General features: G+C 31.5%; 1 protein-coding gene across 1 annotated transcript; it reads left to right on the top strand.

The window, feature by feature from the left end:
• Positions 1-65: 65 nt before the first annotated feature.
• On the top strand, positions 66-20,608 carry RhoGDI (rho GDP-dissociation inhibitor). The gene is made up of 5 exons (XM_085197943.1): positions 66-250; positions 1,659-1,856; positions 13,561-13,670; positions 16,583-16,697; positions 17,780-20,608. The coding sequence occupies exons 2-5, from the start codon at positions 1,664-1,666 to the stop codon at positions 17,977-17,979; spliced, it is 618 nt and encodes a 205-aa protein (XP_085054069.1). The 5' UTR covers positions 66-250; positions 1,659-1,663; the 3' UTR covers positions 17,980-20,608.
• The last annotated feature ends 303 nt before the right edge of the window (positions 20,609-20,911 follow it).

The following is a 20,911-nucleotide window of genomic DNA, read 5'->3' as shown; positions in this document are numbered from 1 at the left end:
TTGGGTTATTTATTTGTAATAATAATATTCTTCTTAATTCATAGACAATGAACGCTACCTAAAAGCCGTTGTCTATGGCACGAACTTGCCTTACCGGAAGCGTTTGGGCCGTCTTACGACTGTCATTTTTGATCCAAAGATTTTACAAATAACTAATTCAGTTTTTGTATGACAATCTCTTATTAATATTACGTGTTTATCACGAAACTACTTTTACTAACTTTTTAAATACTACACTACTTAATTTGAGGTAAGTGTAATAATTTTTATTTATGTGCATCGATAAGCCCCAGTGGAATGACGAAGCCGATAATATGTTATTGTATAAACTCAATAGGCGTGTAGTGTCATTGCTCGACCAACGTTAGATAAAAAGATCCATCCTACATTGAAATTATTATATTTGTATTAGAAATATTTAAAAACCATCAAAGGGCGGTTCCAACACGCTATCGGCGTCCCAAACCATACGATTATTATCTTATGGTAAAACTGTGATTCATTGCCGAATCGATTTTGTGCCGTTGCTTAAATGTAGCTCACTCAGTGTATTGTTGTCGGTTTTTATGGCTTCTTGCCTGTAATGTCAACGTTAAAGATGTCTTATTAGGATTCTTAAATTAACACATGAATATATGTTAGTTATTATCTGGTAACAAGACAGAGAGCGGCGTTGAACTACGCCACGCAACATCTCGAAAATTGAGCCGTGCGTGGGTCATTACTGTCTTAACACCAGGTTCCCTCTCCCTACCCTGGTATATGCGGAATATACCGTGAAGATTAAATTGACACTTATATCACAATAAGATATAAGTATGTATATATAAAATACAAATTTGCTGCACCTGTTTTGAAAATGCAAGTTTTAGGTTAGACCAATAATAATATGCATTAGGACGTTATTTGCGATTATGCGATATTATGAGGTTTCGAAATTTTTGGCTTACAGTAATTTCAATGATAAATAAACATTAAATAATAATAACTCTTAATTTTTTTTTGTAATTAATATCTACAGTAGATTTCTAGAAAATTTAATAATTCAAGAATTATAATTACACATAATTCAAGAATTATAATTTTGTAGAGAATTGGGGATATATTTTAATTGTATAGATTTTATTGATATGGCAGACATTGCATGACAACATAAATTGCTAAAATATTTATTTCCCGTTTAGAATTTCCCACATTTAGTACAATTGGTAAAGGTGTTAAAACACTCCAATCTAAATTTTCAAGACAGCATGTTGAGTGGCAGATCTCAGTGTCTTCAGTTCACATTTACAATCACATACTATTGCATGTTCGTACAATAAATTATTTAGAATATACGTAAGAATTATGTTCTTTTTTTATTTCATGCTGTATCTCACAACAAAGCAGAATAGACAGAGGGTATTAGGACACTTCCATTCCCCACTTTCTGCCAAACTCTGGAAACATTGCATTATGTTCTCAGCTAAACTAAATTGCTATACTAAAACAGTGTGTCAGTAAATTATTTCACCAAATTTATATCTACATATTTAATTAAAAAATATTGCTACCAATATATATTTTTAGAAATTAACATTATAAATATATATTTGTTTTTATTCAAAGATAAAATAATATTGTTTAATATTTTTTACCTATTCTATGGTATTATGTAGTCACAATGTCCGGTGAACCTGAAGTAGCTCGTACCCCCGAAGAGGAAGAGACTGAAGAAGAAGAAATCAAGTCCTCGTACAGACCTCCTCCAGAAAAGACAATCGAAGAGATCTTAGCAGCCGACCAGGAAGATGAATCACTAAGGAAGTACAAGGAGGCGCTGCTGGGTCAGGCACAAGCGGGTCCACTTATAGTTGGTGAGATGTTTTTTCAGTTACAGATCTGTCTCTTAGACTATATTCTAGAAAAAGGTTATCTGCCAATCCTACTATATGCATTAGATGCGTAAAGACGAAAAAGATAAATTTATGTTACAACACATTACAAGCAAGCATGTAAATGTGATGGGTTGTAGATTCAATTCCCACTAGGATAGGATGAAACAAGGTAAAACGCGGCATCCGAAATTCGGCGGAAAGTGGGGTACGGAAACATTTCCGTACCCCACTTTCCGCCTGGAAATTAGCCCTGTTCCCATTAAGACATCTTAATGGGAACAATTAATAAGCTAATTTCCAGGTTTCCCTACCCTATCTCGTTGTGTGCGAGATACAGCCTAAAGCTAAAAAATAGAAGTTATTGAATTCTTGATAGCACTATCTTGCTTATCTTAGATCTATGACATTATCGTTTACGTACGAAATAAGTACGCAGGTATTTTTTTTTTCTGTTATTTACATTTGAAATTAAAATTGCACTTGAATTGTTAACTTACATAAAAATGTCAGTAGTGTCAGTCATATATATTTTGTAATTTAGCACAGTTCCGGAGTGTTACGCTTTGTTTAGCGGAATTTAATGTGATGCTATGCGTAACCGAAACAAGGAAGCGCCTATATTTTATTTATAAACCTTTTCCTGATTACAATTTTGATCTCAATATTATGGCACTACGACAATAGTTTACATTTTAATTCGTAAAGCTGTTAAGGAAGAAAGCTTAGTGTCAAGACACTTGAATATGCTATGTTGATGACGTCAGAGAGTGGACAGCGAAGAATGATTGTCAATTATTTTGTAGTTTATTTTTTATAATTAAGTTGTATCCCAAGGAAGGAACCCTTCTCCACTTCCCGTATAATGTTAATATTATCTTACATATATAATTTTCTCATTATAAATATTTCCATACAAATATAATATTGATATCAATGATTTAATTAAATTTTATTAATAATTTATAGTATGTCACTTTTCCTGTTATTGAATTTTCAACCGATAAATACATCGATACATACACTTGTACCTCTCGCGCTTCCTATTTTATTATTCTATTGTGCATAACTTCTGTTATATTGAAAGCTAGCGACCCGCTCGCGGCTCCGCCTGCCTGTCCTACACAATTATTAATCTACTAATTAAAACTACTTTCGTGTTCTAATATCGATGTCTATGTTATGTCCCGAAATGGCACCAGGACGTACAAATGTACCGTTTTTCGAAATTTCACGTAATAGAAATAACTGAAAGGAATTTACGAAAAAAAAACCGAAAGTATTATACATTTTCAACTTTTGCTGCTAGCCACCCCGAAAAGTTTAATATAAAAGTAGGCGTCTAAAAAACAAAAACTATCTTAAAAAATATATCCCTCTAAACAAACGAAAAGCCATAGGCATGATATACCAATGACGAGACAAGAGAAGTCAAATGTTACTTTTTTAATACAAGTAATATAGTTAGGGAGGCGAAGCAGCAAACTGTGGAGTCACTCGAGCGTCATGGAGACCTATTGGGTTGCGAAGCTTAGATGATAACAAGAAAAAAATGTCATATAAAAAATTTCGTTTCACCGGTGGGTTGAGGGGTTATAGATTTTCAAAAATGTAAAAAAAAACTGTTCCATGGACATACTCGAGCGCGTCAGATATTGATATCATCAATTGCCTACGTCTTCTTAAGCATGAAAATATGTTAATCTGACAGTTTCCGTGGTGGAGGTGGTCGTACGTAAGAGTTAAAAATGGCAAAAAAAAAAAATATTATCGAGAGTTACATAAGCATAAGGATACATTCCGATGACGCCGCACTTGCACCTCGCGGAATCGAACAATAGTGTTTTAGTATTTTGCTGATTTAACTGTTTTGAATTATATAAAATTTTAATAAAGATTCTCTGTCTTCAACTTGCTTTAAAACAGAAAGGTTGTTTATAAAATTAAATAAATAATTTTTAAAAAGCCTTTTTCTCGCCTGAGTAATTTAACTGGCGCAGTCGGTAGGATCGCGGCGTGTTTGGCTTTAATCAAACTCTTAAAGCCCGCGAACGGTTTCTATCGTTATTACCGCGATCTATTAAGAAGAATCTACGACGGCGAGACCGGCGGAGCACCTAAGCATCGGAGGTTCTGCCAAGCAGTTGAGTCCCGGTTGGAGATGCAGAGGTTTCTTTGGTGAGTACTTTTGTTATCCAAGTTCCTATGCTATATTTCCTTCCGTATTTTTGTATCTGTCTATATAGCTCAAATCGCGATAGGCATTTACTATTATTGAATAAGTTTATGAGAAATAAATGAAATAATAAATAAATGAAATAATAAATGAAATGAAATAATAAATAAATGAAATAATAAATGAAATGAAATAATAAATGAATGAAATAATAAATGAATGAAATAATAAATAAATGAAATAATAAATAAATGAAATGAAATAATGAATAAATAATTAAATGAAATAATAAAATATTATTTTAATAAATATTATATTGAATTGAAATATTTTATTTGTTTGAATTATTTTGTTAAATAGGTTAGTCGTGATTAAAAGATAAAATGTCTTTTGAAAATTGCGAGAATTCTAGTTTTAAGTTAATTTCAGATTTTATGCCACGTTACGATGGTAATTCAAAAACGTTGAATTTTTATATTAGAGAAGTAGATAATATATTGAAATTAATAGAGGGCGCAGCGAAACACCACCCCGCTATTGTGTGTTTGATAAAAAGTAGACTCAGTGGAGCCGCAATAGATGCAATAGCATACGAAGAATCTCTAGACTCGTGGGACGCGATTAAACGCGCTTTGATTAGAAGAATAGGTGAACCTAGGAACGAAATACAACTAATGCAAGAGCTAACTCGAACGCGACGTAATAAAAATGAAGACGCGGAAACTTTTGGGAAACGCCTTCGAGACATACTTGACACCCTTTTGTCCGTAGGTAAACATAGTAACAAAGAATATTATGAAAACATGGTTATAGAGCAATATACGAACCAATTAGACTTTCAAATTTCAATAGGTGTGCGTCTAGCCAGGCCTACCACATTAGAACTAGCCATTGTAGCAGCTAGGCAAGAAGAAGCTAAGCTCACATACAATAGATTTAATAATAATTTTAATATGTCAAACTCTCCAAGTAAGGTTAAAGAAAATCATAGAAACTTTATTCCATTTTCAAATTCACAATCTAGATTAAATAATCCACCTATGCACGTAAATTCAAATTTTACCCCTAGACAAAATAACTGGACACCAGAACAACGTCAACAATGGGTTCAGTCAATGCTACCATGGAAAAACCGACAACCCTCAGGTAATTATAGACCTTTTATTAATCATAGAGGTAACATCCCTCACCAGCAAATAAATCCACCCCAAAAAATATCAGATGTGACTATGAGGTCAACAAATAAACCAGAGAAGCCGCAGTTCGCAGTGGAGGAACTCTTCTACACAGACGAGCCACAGGAGCAACAACTCAATGAGTATTCCCAACACTACACCCCAGGTGAGTATTATTATGATAATATACATATACCAGACGAGCAGGATACTTATGAACCAGTTAATGACGAAATAAGTAACCAGCAGGATTTTACGTTAGGCATAGACCCAGACGTAAAGAGATAGTAAAAATAAATAATCATGATAAAGATCATTTACCCTACATAGTAATTCCCGAATTTAAAGGTAAGTTTTTAATTGACACAGGAGCTTCTAGATCCCTTATTTCATCAGAAGTTATATTTAATTCTATTTTTCAAAATCTTGTAGAATATGAACCATTTGAAATAAAAACAGCCCATGCGACAACACAGCATAGTCATGTAGTGAATTTACCCTTACCCCCAATCTTTAATACTGACATTCTTCATAAATTCCTTATTTTTGATTTCGACCCTAAATACAAAGGACTTATAGGTCTAGATTTATTAAAATCATTATCTAGCAATATTAATTTGAAAAATAAAATATTACATACAGCGACAGCCGACATACCTATTTACTTCGACTATAATAAGAAACTTATAAAAATAGAACCAAAGTGTGAAAAACATATCACGTTAAAAACAAATTATATTGACGGATTTTATATCTACGACGATTATATTTGGTCTAAGGGATTAACATCCCCTGCTGCTATTATTAATGTTAAAAATGGAAAATTTATAACTAAAGTCATTAATCCCATCAAAAACATAAATGTAAAATGAAAGCCAAGTTCAGTAATAAAACATATGCTTTCAGCGATAAAAGAAGTGAGATGTAAATGTATGCCAAGTTCAATGGTCAGTCCTGAAATTAATTTTAACAATATAAAATATTTTATAACAACTGAAAATGTCCATTCTTCTTACAACTTGGTGACTTTATTTATGTGTAATATCTGACTTGGCCAGTTTTCATATAAATTTACAATAGAATCTGAATAGAATAGAATTTGAATACATTTATTTATATCGATGTAAATTAATTTGAAAACTGGCCAAGTCAGATATTACACATAAATAAAGTCTCCAAGTTGTAAGAAGAATGGACATTTTCAGTTGTTATAAAATATTTTATATTGTTAAAATTAATTTCAGGACTGACCATTGAACTTGGCATACATTTACATCTCACTTCTTTTATCGCTGAAAGCATATGTTTTATTACTGAACTTGGCTTTCATTTTACATTTATGTTTTTGATGGGATATCATTACTTTTTGTACAGAAATCATAAGTAGAAAGGTTTATAATGTAATCAAAATCAAAATATTCTTTATTCAATTTGGCCATTACAAGTACTTTTCCTATAGGAAGCTACTACGGCAAGAAACTCAAGAGTTGCTCTTTTTAAAACATAGTTTAGAGTAAGGGCTTCATAGGACATTTCTGTTCGCCGAATAAACCAAGTAGGACACCATTGTGATAATACACTTCTATCTATATCTATATATATAAAAGGACTTGTCCTCACTGACTGAGGTAAGACGCACGCACAGCCGTAGCCGCTGTGCGTAGGAACGTGAAATTTGGACAGATATTTACTTTCGTAATCTGGATATCCACTAAGAAGGGATTTTGAAAAGTTTTAACCCTAAAGGGGTGAAATAGGGGTTCAAAGTTTGTATGGAAAAAAAATTAAATCGGCACCGATTTTTATGAAATTTGAAATTTAGATTTTTAAAAGTATTAAATTGAACACGTGTTTCATCGTTTTCCAGAATTCTCCCTCTAAGGGTGCAAATAAGGGGTTGAAAGTTTGTATAGATTTTTTTTTTAATCGGCACCAATTTTTATAAAATTTGAAATTCAGACTCTTAAAAGTATTTAATTGAACACATGTTTCATGGTTTTCTAGAATTCTTCCCCTAAGGGTGCCAATAAGGGGTTGAAAGTTTGTATGGAAAAATCTTTTAAACGTCACCGATTATTATAAAATTTTTAATTTATACTCTTAAAAATATTTTATTGAACATGTGTTTCATGGTTTTCTAGAATTCACCCCCTAAGGGTGCAAATAAGGGGTTGAAAGTTTGTATGGAAAAATCTTTAAATCGCCACCGATTTTTATAAAATTTGAAATTTAGACTCTTAAAAATATTTCATTGAACATAACTTTCGTGGTTTATTTTAATTCATCCCCTAGGGGTGTAAATAAGGGGTTAAAATTTTATATAGAAAAATCTTTAAATCGCCACTGATTTTTATAAAATTTGAAATTGAGACTTTTAAAAATATTTTATTGAACACGTGTTTCAAAGTTTATTAGAATTCACCCCTAAGCAATAAGCAAGCGAAGCTGCGCGCGTCCGCTAGTACTGTACAAATCTACTGCAGCCTTTATTTCGGAAGTAGCTCCGTACGTAGTTAAGCAAAGCATGTCTTCTTTAGAAGAGTAAGGATTTCCGTTTCGAGCGCTAGTGTAGATACTTAAATCATTCCAGTTACGACATACGTACTCTACCATAGTCTCGCGCAATTTATTAGTTTGTTGTATATCAATACGCTCAAACGAAGAATATGCAATAGCATGGAAGAGACAGCTCCCATCGGGAGGCATTGGAACAATTCGGTGTAAGTTCTTGTTTCAACCACAAGCAATTCTATTGAACGACTCATTGTTCAACATGTCTTGGAAAAAATATAAACAATAAGTTTATTAAGTGCTGACGGTACCAATCTGAATTGATATGATCCCAAGGTCGACTCCGTTCTCTGCCGTTTTCACAACTGTTCCTAAAACCAGTAAAATCATGAAACTCAGGCCAAAAAAACCATTAAAATATGAGCGGCTTCGTACAATAAAATATATCTAATATAATTAGATATTTACTTTTTTATTATGGTCAATAATATTATGTTTTATTACTCTTAAGACGATATTTAATTATATATGAAAATAGATTATATTTATCTATGAATCTCGACTATAGTTTTTATTTTGTTGATTAAATGACAGTTGTCAGATTTGAAAGTAATGAATGTATGCTGCGTTTAGAAATCTGATATATTCATTAATATTTTTTCTAATTTTATTATTTTGTTGGAATAACTCAACACGCAATGCCTCCAGAGTTCGATGGAAAGAGGGGAACTGAGTGTCTTAACAGTAGGTTCCCTCTCTCTACCCCGCTATGTGTGGGATACATCGTAAAGCGGATTTATTTATTTTTTATTATTTTGTTTAAGTAATTTTTAATTTTCTCTTTTTTTCTCTTATTTTTTTTATTAACAATTACTTAAATTTTTACTGTTAATAATTACTTTATAATTACTTCTGTTAAGATAGCTGGTAGGCTGACAATATATCAAATTAAAAATAAAATCAGCTTCACGCTGTATCCCGCACACAGCAGAGTAGACAGAGGGAACCTAGTGTTAATACACTCAGTAACCCCACTTTCCATCGAATTCTGGAGGCATTGCGTGTTGAGTCGCGGAACTCTCCGCCGCGCCTTGCCTCGACACCAGCGCGAAGAAATGGAAATATAAGTTTAAATAAATATTTCATTTCCTCGAGTGGGAATCGAACTCACTACCAGTCGGTTTAACAGTCACACTTTGTGCCCCTGTGCCACGACTGACCTTACAGATAGTATATTATTCTTAAATTTTATATATATTTCTATCAATATAATTATTTTTTTTATATTTATTTTTAGTGTATTTTTTTTCTGTTTTAGGGTTCTGTAGACAGAGGGAACCTAGTGTTAATACACTCAGTAACCCCACTTTCCATCGAATTCTGGAGGCATTGCGTGTTGAGTCGCGGAACTCTCCGCCGCCCCTTGCCTCGACACCAGAGCGAAGAAATGGAAATATAAGCTTAAATAAATATTTCATTTCCTCGAGTGGGAATCGAACTCACTACCAGTCGGTTTAACAGTCACACTTTGTGCCCCTGTGCCACGACTGACCTTACAAATAGTATATTATTCTTAAATTTTATATATATTTCTATCAATATAATTATTTTTTTTATATTTATTTTTTAGTGTATTTTTTTTCTGTTTTAGGGTTCTGTACCTCGAAAGCAATAAAACAGAACCCTTATAGGATCTTATATAGGACTTAGTACTTAAATATTGTAATAATAATTTAATATCAAATACGTTAATCGACTATGCAAATACTCTTAGTATAATAAGTACTAAAACATATGCTTAAATTATAATAAATAATAATGAAGGATGTTAATCCATTTATTATATTTTTATATTTTTACGTGAAGCCCTTGAAGTCCACATGATGGCAGGCTTTGTCAGGACATAAATTAGAGGCATTTTCAGCTACAAATGGAGACATATCTTATCTTAAAATATACTTGAAAGCATCGTGTTGTTTTAGATGGCTTACGTAAGTAATAGTGAAGTTAGTCTACAAAACAAATAAAATATTTACTAACGTGTGACATAAATAAAAGCAAATATATATAAATAATGCATTGCTCTTATTTTGTTGGCAGGCGCTACACTATAAGTAAATGTTCCTAATTGAATCTATTTATTGAAAAATTATAAGAAAATGTTAAAAAAATACTAGTTTCGGATTTTTTCCTTTACATACATCCAATTACTTAACCGGATGCTAAATTTCACCATTCCAGGTCATCTGGAACTTGGTTAACATTAAGGTCTATAGGTCAGTCACCCCCCTAAAAATTAACGATTTTTGGACGTCATTATCTAAATAACTGTTTGAGCTGTGTTTATGAAATTTTATGCACGTATACAGGTAGGGGGTCTAAATATTTGAGCCAAATATGACAGCTTTAGATGGAATAGTTTTTGAGTTACGAATAGGTAAAAAGTGGCTTCAAATGGTTCGTGTAAAATAACACACGGTGCTGCTCGCCAGTTTTGTTTGTAAAAAAACTTGGCTACGCGCGGCCGCGCGTTTTAAATACCAATTCAGAAGGACGAACCATATGTAACATAGGTACATTTAAGTTACGACCATATAATGTTATATATAAAAAAGGCAAACAAAATATAAAAGCCGACGCCTTTCCTATGAATGGAATATCTCACAAAAATGTAGAATCATTATCAACCGTAAATTCTAATAATAATAAAGTCGACAATATAATTGACAGTATATCCCAAGACTTAAGTGCACAAACTAGTGAAAACGTAGCGCAGGTACCCCTTGTATCTAGTAATAATAACGATAAAAACATAGACCCTGACAACGACAGACATAAGATGCTTACATCAGAGACTGTCAGTACGAGTATCAGTACTATTGTTCCTAATAACTCGATGTACACTAACCATTCCCAAACAGATAACGAAAATAAAGGTTTACTAATTAAATATAATGATAATGACAGACAAGTTAGGCAGTTTAACCCTAAAATAACACCCAGTTCGAAGTATAACCCTAACATAACACCCAGCTCGAAATACAGAGTATACAATAGATTAACTAATACTAGGACATTGGTAAAAGACGTATTTACCAAAGTAAATAATACCAAGAAGAAAATAGTATCATCTTTAAGGAAGTACATAAGAAAACCACATAAGGTAGGTGGAACAGTCTATGAGCAAGTAGCTAAGACGGCGCTCAGAGATAAAGCCATACCAGATTTCAAAGGTCCGTATAAGATAATTAATTTGCACCCTTACTATATAAAGGAGATTATAAAAAATCATCCAAACTCTAGTTCTAATAGAGTTCGTTATAAATTGCTACGAAGGCCTAATCTTATTTCAGGTCCCTCGTGTTCTACACAAGAGCCAAAATAACCCTACATCCCATACATAATGGAATTTTATTATATTATTATTATTTACATTTTATTAATTAAAGAAAAACTATTATACAAAATGATATGTTTAACCTTGCTTTTACTTACTTAATAACGAATAAATATTATATATAATAGTTCTATATACAGAAAAATATTATATATAATAATTTTACATACAAATAAATACTATATATAATAATATATAATTATTTTAAAGAACTTATTTTGTTGTATGCGAGAATACTTCATCTTAAAGGATATATAAGGTTTATAGAAATAAAATAGAATATAAGTTAGATTTACTTATAAAAAAAAACAAAAAAAAAAATATTTTTTACTATTTCTAGAGTTAATCATGGTATTATATATGGTTTAGTTTCGATAGTAGTTAGATACTACTAATTATTATAAGGAAATTTATTAATTCATAAAAAATATATGTAGTTTTAATTTTGTAAACATTAAACCTATTCAAATAAATAAATCAAAGTGTCTATTATGATGAAAGCATATAGTACAGAACATTTCCTAATTTCCATCCTAGAAATTCCTTCCATTTCTAATGATAAATATAACCTAGTTATTCCTCATTCCAACCCTTATACTTGGTAACAAAGGGTACTCTTACCTAAAAGAAGGATTTAGAATATATACCTCTCGATTATATACATCAACTTGCATATAATATCCAAACCCTAGAAGAAGAGGAGAAAATAAAGAAATAGAGTATTATCCTGGCTGTTTCAAGCTGATCTATGATTATTATATACTACTATAATAAATGTTATTTTTGGAAAATCTACGAGCATTTTCCCAGAGTCCCGGAAGAAACCAGCAGCGAGGACGCTTCAGGAACCTGCAGGACCAGCTTCCATCTTAAGGAGGGAGGAGTTACATAAGCATAAGGATACATTCCGATGACGCCGCACTTGCACCTCGCGGAATCGAACAATAGTGTTTTAGTATTTTGCTGATTTAACTGTTTTGAATTATATAAAATCTTAATAAAGATTCTCTGTCTTCAACTTGCTTTAAAACAGAAAGGTTGTTTATAAAATTAAATAAATAATTTTTAAAAAGCCTTTTTCTCGCCTGAGTAATTTAACTCGAGCGCGTCAGATTTTCTAAGGGGGTGTTAAGTGAACCTAAAAAAAAGGTCTTATGTAATAATCTGACGATTTGGATGTAACGCAAGCTCGTAATCGTTGTTTGAAAATGCAAAAAAAAATCGTCATCTTGAAATACTCGAGCGCGTCAGATTAAGATATATATGGTTCATCTTCATGCCCTAGACGTGATATCTCAAAATCAGACGATTATCTGAAGGGACTTGCTTAATCTGACTATTATTGATATTTTTTTAAACCAATACAAGAAACAAGTCAGTTTTACGTTATATCCCGCACACAGCGGGGTAGGCAGAGGAAACCTAAGGTTAAGACACTCTGTTCCCCACTTTCTGCCAAATTTTGAAGGCATTGAGTGTTGAGTAGCAGCACTTAACGTCACTGTTTTGCCTCGACACCAAAGCGAAGAAATGGAAATATAAATTTCAATAAATATTTTATCTCCTGGAATGGAGATTGAACCCACAACCAGTCTGTTTTACTGTCACACTTTGTGCCACTGCGCCACGACTGGCCTCAATTTTTTTATTCATTGAACGCAATCAATAGAAAAGCTCAAGAAATAGAATGTAACTAAAAGAATGTATGTTTGAAATAGAATACTTGTATTTATAAAAAAAAAGTACAAAAAAAATTTTTTTTTTCAAGTATTTTTTTTAATTTATCATCTTCATTGATGAGTTAGGGATCAATAAATAAAAAAAGAGTGCGATAGGAATAGAAATACGGTGAGAGGAATATATGCAATTCTTAGGTATAATTCTTTATCAATTAATTTCTATTACTTCGGTTTGTGGAATTTGTCAGATTATATGTTTTTCGTAATCCTTGAATGATTCCCTTCAAAATAAAAAAAAAATTAGCCGCGCTCGAGAATGTCCAGATAACGTTTTTTTTTTACAACTTTGGAGCCCTCTCCCTCCTTTGCGTCACTCTCAAATTGTCAGATTAGTGGAATATACACGATTTAGCATGTAACTAACTTACCCTATCTTAATCTGACGCGCTCGAGAATGTCCGAGGATCAATTTTTTTTTACTAATCTGAACCTTTATCCTAGACGCGCGGCCATACATAGGAAGCCCATATTTGGTGGAAGTACGTAACCGAGTACAAGGAATCCCCAGTATCTTAATCTGATGCGCTCGAATGACTCCACAAAGACCCCTCTTCGCCGCCCCTACTATATTAATGTTTTTAGTAAAGTAAAAAGTTAAGTTTTAGCTTTTATTAATGTTTTTTTTACTGATTAAGAGTACATCCGTTTTTTATAGCTTTGTTTAACAATATTATTTATTCTTTTATAGATCCAAACGATCCAAGAAAAGTCATTGTCAAGAAGTTGGCGCTGTGCGTGACGGACCGGGAGGACCTGGAGTTGGATCTGTCGGGAGATCTGACGGACTTAAAGAAACAGGTAAACTTTTATGTATAAAATATATCCATACCTATATTATAAATTCTAAAGTTACTCTGTCTGTCTGTCTGTCTGTCTGTCTGTCTTTTACGCAATCAGGCCCAAACCGCTAATTTAATTGTGATAAAATACTCATAGAGATACTTGAGGGTCTCGGGATCAACATAGGATGCTTTTTTTTCTCATATTTGTAATATTTTCGATATATACCAATATTTTAAAATACTTATTAATTTGATTTGCAAAGTTTGTTGGTAGAAAACGTCACCCAAAATGAGCTTGATTAACGATCAAGCGGGCGTAGCCGCGTTCGGGTCCACTAGTTAAATATATATGCATTATTATTATGTCACCAAAAGTCATCTGCTTTTCGTTATTAGCGCGGTTAACCACATCTAAAGATATATTTGTGTAGAAGGTTTCATAAAATGGAAAAAACTCAAAGATAAAAATAATTGTTCATTATTTTTTTCTTAACAATTTTAAAAGAAATATTTTAAAACTAAAACTTTTTTGTTGTTTGTTTGTTTTCCTAGCGATATAAAAAGTTAGCGACGTAACCTTGTCGATAATGAGTCATAATTTATACAGACCCGTAGACTCGTCTAATGAGAAAACATATCGGGTTTCCCATTAAAGCCTTTTGTAAAGTTCAACAGACTTCGTCTTAGAACATTTTATATGTAGTTTATGTAAATAATGTGTAGTTGTTTCTTTTTTTATATTATTTACATTAAGTTGAGTTTCAACTGAGTAGTACCGCAGGGGTACTAGTAACGCGATTGTGGATTCGATTCTTTCTTGAGGAAGACATTCCCCAAATTTCTACGGCAAACGTAATTTTTGGGTTGTTTTTTTACCAAAATCGTTATTTTTGGAAGTCACTAGTTGAATAGAATTCAAATGATCATATTTTATAAAATACATGACTTATAAAAAACATCCAGGATAAATAACTTTGAGTTCCATTTAGGTAGTCTTCCTATAGGTAGAAGGTTGTGTACGCAAGGTCGTAACAACAGTTGAATTTAAATTAGGCATGGATAGGACACTTACTATGGACTGATATATCGCGGCGTTGAGTTCCACTACCTTATCTCGCGACAACTCGAACCCTGGTGGAAATTAGAGAACGTTGATACTAGGTACTTTCCGCCTAACTCCCTTTGGGTCAAAATTTTTAACTTGTATTTTAATCACTTGTAACTTTAATATATGTTGTTATCTAAATACCAATGAATTGTTTACCCCCAAATTCGTTTGGATAATTTTAGAGTGTTACACAAATAACTATTTTGATCTAATTTATAATTATAGTATGATCTTAAATTGTCCAACGCAATCGTTCCATTGATATCTAGCGCAGGTGGTGTGATATATAAGATTGATATTTGGACCAACGCCAGGATGCATTTTATCAATCACTTTACTTGATTTTGTTTAGAAACTGACTACTATTCATTTTTTTTATCACGCTGTATCCCGCTCATAGCAGGATAGGCACAGGGGTATAGGGTTCTATGCTGTATTAATGTAAAGTTAATCTAAATTTGTTTAGTAGTTTTTGCGTGAAAGTACAACAAACAGATCAGATACGATAAAATTGTATCTGCTGTCTGTACTTTATGGAAGATTTGTGAAAAAATCTATTCTTAGGGTTATAATCAATGTTCTTAGGGGCCAGTCGTGGCGGAATTCAAATGAAACAAGAGCAAACGTTAATACTTAATGTATGACGTAAAATCGTCTAATCTAGACTTCATATCTAGGATTATATGGAATATTCCAGTACTTGTAAGTTTAGATATTTTCCAACGACCACTGCCTATTTTAAAATATGCGAAAATTTGTGAAGATGAAAAGACTGAGGCCAGTCGTGGCTTAGGGGCACAAACGAGCAGTGCTGGGTCATGCACGGATTTTATTCCTTGGAGTGCGTGTCGAACCCACAACCGTCGCGTTTACAGGCCCACGCTTGAGCCTCTGCGTCACGAGGGTCTCAAATTTTACACGGTTACGCTATTTCTGTATATAAATTTACTTTACTAAAAATAAATACGTAAAATTAAATGAAATATTCTAGTAACCTACTAGAATTTAGGAATTACAATATACGAGTATTTACGTTGTTTGTGTGATAGAAGGCGTCTTTCAAAGACTTATCCTACCGGACGTCATTTCTGGTGGCTGATTTAAATGGTATTTATCTTATATTAAAACTAGGGGCACCTCGCGGCTTCGCTTGCTTGGACTATACGAATATTTGTTGCTTGGACTATACGAATGTTTGTTGTGAAGTGGATTTTAAAACAGATTAATTATTATGAGACAACAAAATATTTATCTTTCTGTTTGTCTGGGCTATTTTATGGCACAGCATTTTTATGAGATTTTTATGTATCGATTTTTATGAGACTAACAATGAGAGAGGGGTTGTAGAGGAACATATAGGCTCCTTTTTATCCCAGAAAAAAGGTTAAAAATTATCCTTTCAAAGGTAAAGGTTAAAATTTATTCTTTATCCCTGAAAAAAGGATAAAAATTATGCCCGTAACTACCGCCCACCTAATTAGATTTAAAACAGCCAATTTTCTATTACTTATGACAATTTTTGTAAGCAAAATGAAATAAAATCCCAATCCCAAATAAAACTAAAGATTTGAACTACAATTTCTTAACAGATAGTTAATCTTTTTTTTTTTCATCTTCACGCATTATCCCGCTTATAGTAGAATAATCAGAAGGATCCTCAGACCTCTTAAGACACTCAGTTTCCAACTATCTGCCGAATTATTGAGAAATTGTTTGGCAGAACTCAAAACCACGGTTTGCGCCGTTACCTGAGCGAGGAAATAAAAAAACTACTATTTTTTCAATGAAATAACCAGTATTATATTATTATATGATTACAGGTGTTCATAATAAAAGAGGGCGTGCAATACAGAATAAGGATCGATTTCATAGTGCAACGTGAGATCGTGCACGGCTTGAAATATGTGCAGAAAACCTATCGCGTCGGTGTGCCAGGTAACATTTTTGTTTTTAAATATTTGATTTTTTATAATATTTTCCAGTTTTTTATCCATAATATAGATTTATTTGGATTTTTTTAATAATGGAATTTTTAAATTGTATAAATCAAAAATTGAGGAGGTCGTGGCGCAGCGGCAGAAGGGTGTGACTGCAACACGACACACAGTTGTGGGTTCGATCCCCACTTGAGGAAGTGAAAAGTTTATAAATAAACGAAAAAGTAAACTTTTCTATTTCCATTTCTTCGCTCTGGTGTCGAGGCGAAGCGCGGCGTTGAGTTCTGCCACTAAACACGCAATGCCTCCAGAATTCGGCAGAAAGTGGGGAACGAAGTGTCTTAACAGTAAGTTCCCTCTGCCTACCCTGCTGTGTGCGGGATACAGCGTGAAGCTGTATAAATAAAAAATGTTCTTTATTCATTTTCGTGTTCAATTCAGATTCAGATTAAAAGCATTTTTTTTCAATAATATAGCTTTGTCTTTTAGATACTAATATTCTCCATACTCTCGTAAACGTCAATTAACACTTAATTAATATTAATGATTAAGTTAATTTACCTCTCCCTGTATTAAAAGTTATAATATAAAACAAATGGCATACATATTTATATGATGAATTCAATTTTACATTGCATTCCTTTGGACATTGCATTCCAGTGCCCGGTACGTATTATGCTTAATTGATATTCGTAAAGTGTTATCATTACGTGTATATAGTTATAAATATTTAACAGTTTTTAATTTGATAGACTAGTGTTGATAGATTGATTTTGTTTGATTTTTTTATTTTCCAATTAACCTAGGGTAAGAGGAGAGAATGTAGTGTTTAGACACTTAAATGACTATTTTTGAGACACTTTGTTAGAAAATAAAAGTTATTCGACATAGGCTTAGATTTAGATTTGAACTGGTTTTAGTTGGAATATAAATTGATTACAGTTGTTAAAAATTATCTTCCAGTAGCATTACAAAAAAAAGACGATAAATTCAAAATTTAATTATCTATTAATATTTATCTAACAAATAAAAGGTGGTTTACTTTGTCTAAAACCTAAATTATTTGAAACTCGTTTCCAGTGGACAAAATGACACATATGGTGGGCTCGTATCCGCCAAAAACGGAAATCCACTCGTACACTACCCCGCCAGAGGACGCCCCGTCAGGCATGATGGCGAGAGGCGCCTACTCTGTCAACAGCCTGTTCACTGATGACGATAAAAACGTGCACCTACAATGGGAATGGAGCTTCGAAATCAAAAAGAACTGGAAAGACTAAAAAAACCAAAAAAAACCAGATGGGATAAGTATAAATAAAATGGGATGAATGGCTGGGAACCATTTGGCACGTTACATCTTAAAAAAAGAGGAAATTGATATTTGAATTTGACATTGACATTTGGTTTGTGACAGTCTGTGCCATATCTGTCTTGTCTATACTGTCTGTGGAAAGTACTTCGCACATTTTTTAAAAATAATATTTGATTGTTCCGTAACCCATCTGGCGTGTGTCGATAAATATAATATGGCTGACTGAGAATTTGAAATTATTTATCTACATTTACTATATTGTAATAGCATAAGATAACTCTAATATTTTTTTAATACATAAAAACAAACATTTTATACTCGAAACATCTTAATTTTGATTCATATACAGATTGCCTTTTTTTTCTACTCTATCTGTAAAATCTAATATTTTTATACTGTACCGTATTTATGATAAATAATCTGTGGTAATAATAACATTTACAATTTTATCTCTGGTTTCCTTGAGTCCTAGATTAAGGTTTTCTATTCAATAACATATAAATAGTATTTAAAATGTTAATTATTGTATTGAAAAAATAAATAAACTTTTATTGTGTTATAAGATTGAAAATACTTTAGTCAGTCATTCAAATCGACACCATTCATTCCTTTTGAGCATTTCTGAAGCCATTTATTAGCAATATACACTTTATTAGCAATAATAAACAGTTTAAAAATATATTATTATTATATATACTTATATATGCTTTATGATTTTTTTTATTATGTATTTAGTAGTATATATGTATGTGTTGGGCTAAAATGACTTTATTTTGTTCATAGCATTAATTTCATATAAGTAGAATATACAAGAATTTGCTAATAAAATTGAATGGGAAACTATTTCTTTTATAAGATGGAAGAACTAAGTAATAATTTTAGTATAATCAGTATTATTGTGATGTGTGATTTAAATTAACTTGTATTTTGTCAAAATGGTGGCTTTGCTTTGCTATAATAGAAGTCACAGATTCTATTCCTTGAAAAACCGTATGATGATGATACTCTTATTTCTTTGTTTAAAGTCAATTTAGCTCAACTTTCCATAAATAAACCAAACTGTTATGTAAAATCACACTAGCATAAATATTTTGGTGCACCAAAATGAAAATATATATTTTCATACGTAGCTTCTAGAGTACCAGATAAAATGGCGAAAAGCAGAATTGAACAAATTTTAAATTGCAATTAACTATTCAATATAAATTAACAATGAATTAAATATATGATCAATTGTTAATATTAAATTGTCAATTGTAATAAAAATTTTGCCCAACTCTGGCGGAAAGAAGTATTAAGGAAGTCTTTTTTTTCTTCCCGTATTTTTAGGTATAGTTAAATACAACATGTTTAAGTACATTTAATGATTGAAGATTTAAATAAATGAAGGTGATTATTGAATAAGTCTTAAAATTTGGCAATAATGATTTAATAAGCCAGTAAATATTATTATAATAGAAAAACTAAAATAAATAATAGTTTTCCAGTATTTTCTTGAAAAAAAAAACTTGCATAAAATTGTCTGGTAAATAGGTTGCTTGGTTGGTTTTTATGGAGCGAAAATAATAAAAAATATTTAGATTGTCAGTACTTAAAGAAAAGTTACTTGTGTTGAAAAAATAGATTTTTCACTTTCATTCATTAATATCTTTCAATATATTGCTTTGGCATTGTAAGGTGCTATTAACGTTTATGGTTTTGAATTCAAAATTTGTTCTTTCATTTTCTCTAATAAAGTCTGTGTGTTCGATATAATATGGCGAGATTTAACTCCGTTTATGGAATTGTAGGTATGTTTTGTCATTAAGACGATTTCTACAAAAAAAATTAATGATTATGGAATTTTTATGTAACTTTTCAAAGTAAAACGTCATTTTTTTCATATTTTTTAATATGAAACAATGTAATATTGGTTCTTGTGTAAAATTAGCATGATTTATACAAGATTGAATTAAATAATCGTTTCTTTTTTTAATTTGTCTTCCTTTAAAATTACATACATTTGGAAATCGTCTTTATATGGCAGACTTTCGTCACAATGTGAACTGCAGACGTGTATTGTATAAAATTACTTGTATATTTACGAAAACTCTTACTAGCGTTTGTCAGTTGAGAAAAGTCGATTACAAACAATATCGATATTAATCGATTGTAAGGTCATTTGAATGAATACAGATAAATAATTGTATAATAATTGATTTTGCTAATGTGAAATATCGAGTGCTATTTTATTGTATTATATGGATATTACAAATATTTCACCGTTAAAATGGAATTGATAGTTTTATAAAATTGGAAATGTATTTCAATAATTATTTTAACTATGATCATACTTTTTTTAAATAAAACAAATTTTCAATCTTTAAAACAAATGCTAGAAAGAAACATACATGTAAGTGCTTTTTTTAGTTTTCTTAGTAAATAAGTAAATTTGTATACTTTCATATTTTAATTTGTCTATGGTAAACTTACCTTTGTGCTATATTTTATATGAATTTATGGTATTCGTTGATAAGTAATTGATTTTTATTACAATATACGTGTAAAGTTGTATGCAATATAATAGTTTGGCCAAAAATAAAGCTTATTTATTCTAACTGTTTTTTTGACTGATCCTAATCTAAGAAAATTGCTTATGTGTATGTGTGAAAATTGATTATAATTTAAAAAAAATATTTTTTTTTACAAAATAATATATTTATACTTTTGTACTAATTATGAACTTTCTCATATTTGAATATGATATGGAGAAATTAAGAACATATTGATTTTAAATGCGTTGATTGAGGCCAGACGTGGCGCAGGGACACAAGAGTGCGTCTGTAAATGTTATAGTTTTGGACGAAGCGTAGTGTTGAGGTGAATTTTGGTGAATTTTTTGAATATATTGAAAATAAAAC

Source organism: Heliconius melpomene, chromosome 15 (genome assembly GCF_056956725.1).
Source record: "Heliconius melpomene rosina isolate 202511_hmr_F chromosome 15, ASM5695672v1, whole genome shotgun sequence".
NCBI classification, from domain to species: domain Eukaryota; kingdom Metazoa; phylum Arthropoda; class Insecta; order Lepidoptera; family Nymphalidae; genus Heliconius; species Heliconius melpomene.
Note: the sequence above shows the minus strand (reverse complement) of the source record. Positions and strands in the feature narration are given on the sequence as shown.

What these genes read in the sequence shown, in the direction of transcription:
- RhoGDI (XM_085197943.1), top strand. Translation starts at nt 1,664, where the DNA reads ATGTCCGGTGAACCTGAAGTAGCTCGTACCCCCGAAGAGGAAGAGACT. An exon ending in AGCGGGTCCACTTATAGTTG is followed by an intron (nt 1,857 to 13,560) that starts GTGAGATGTTTT and finishes ATTCTTTTATAG; the next exon opens with ATCCAAACGATCCAAGAAAA. An exon ending in TGACGGACTTAAAGAAACAG is followed by an intron (nt 13,671 to 16,582) that starts GTAAACTTTTAT and finishes ATATGATTACAG; the next exon opens with GTGTTCATAATAAAAGAGGG.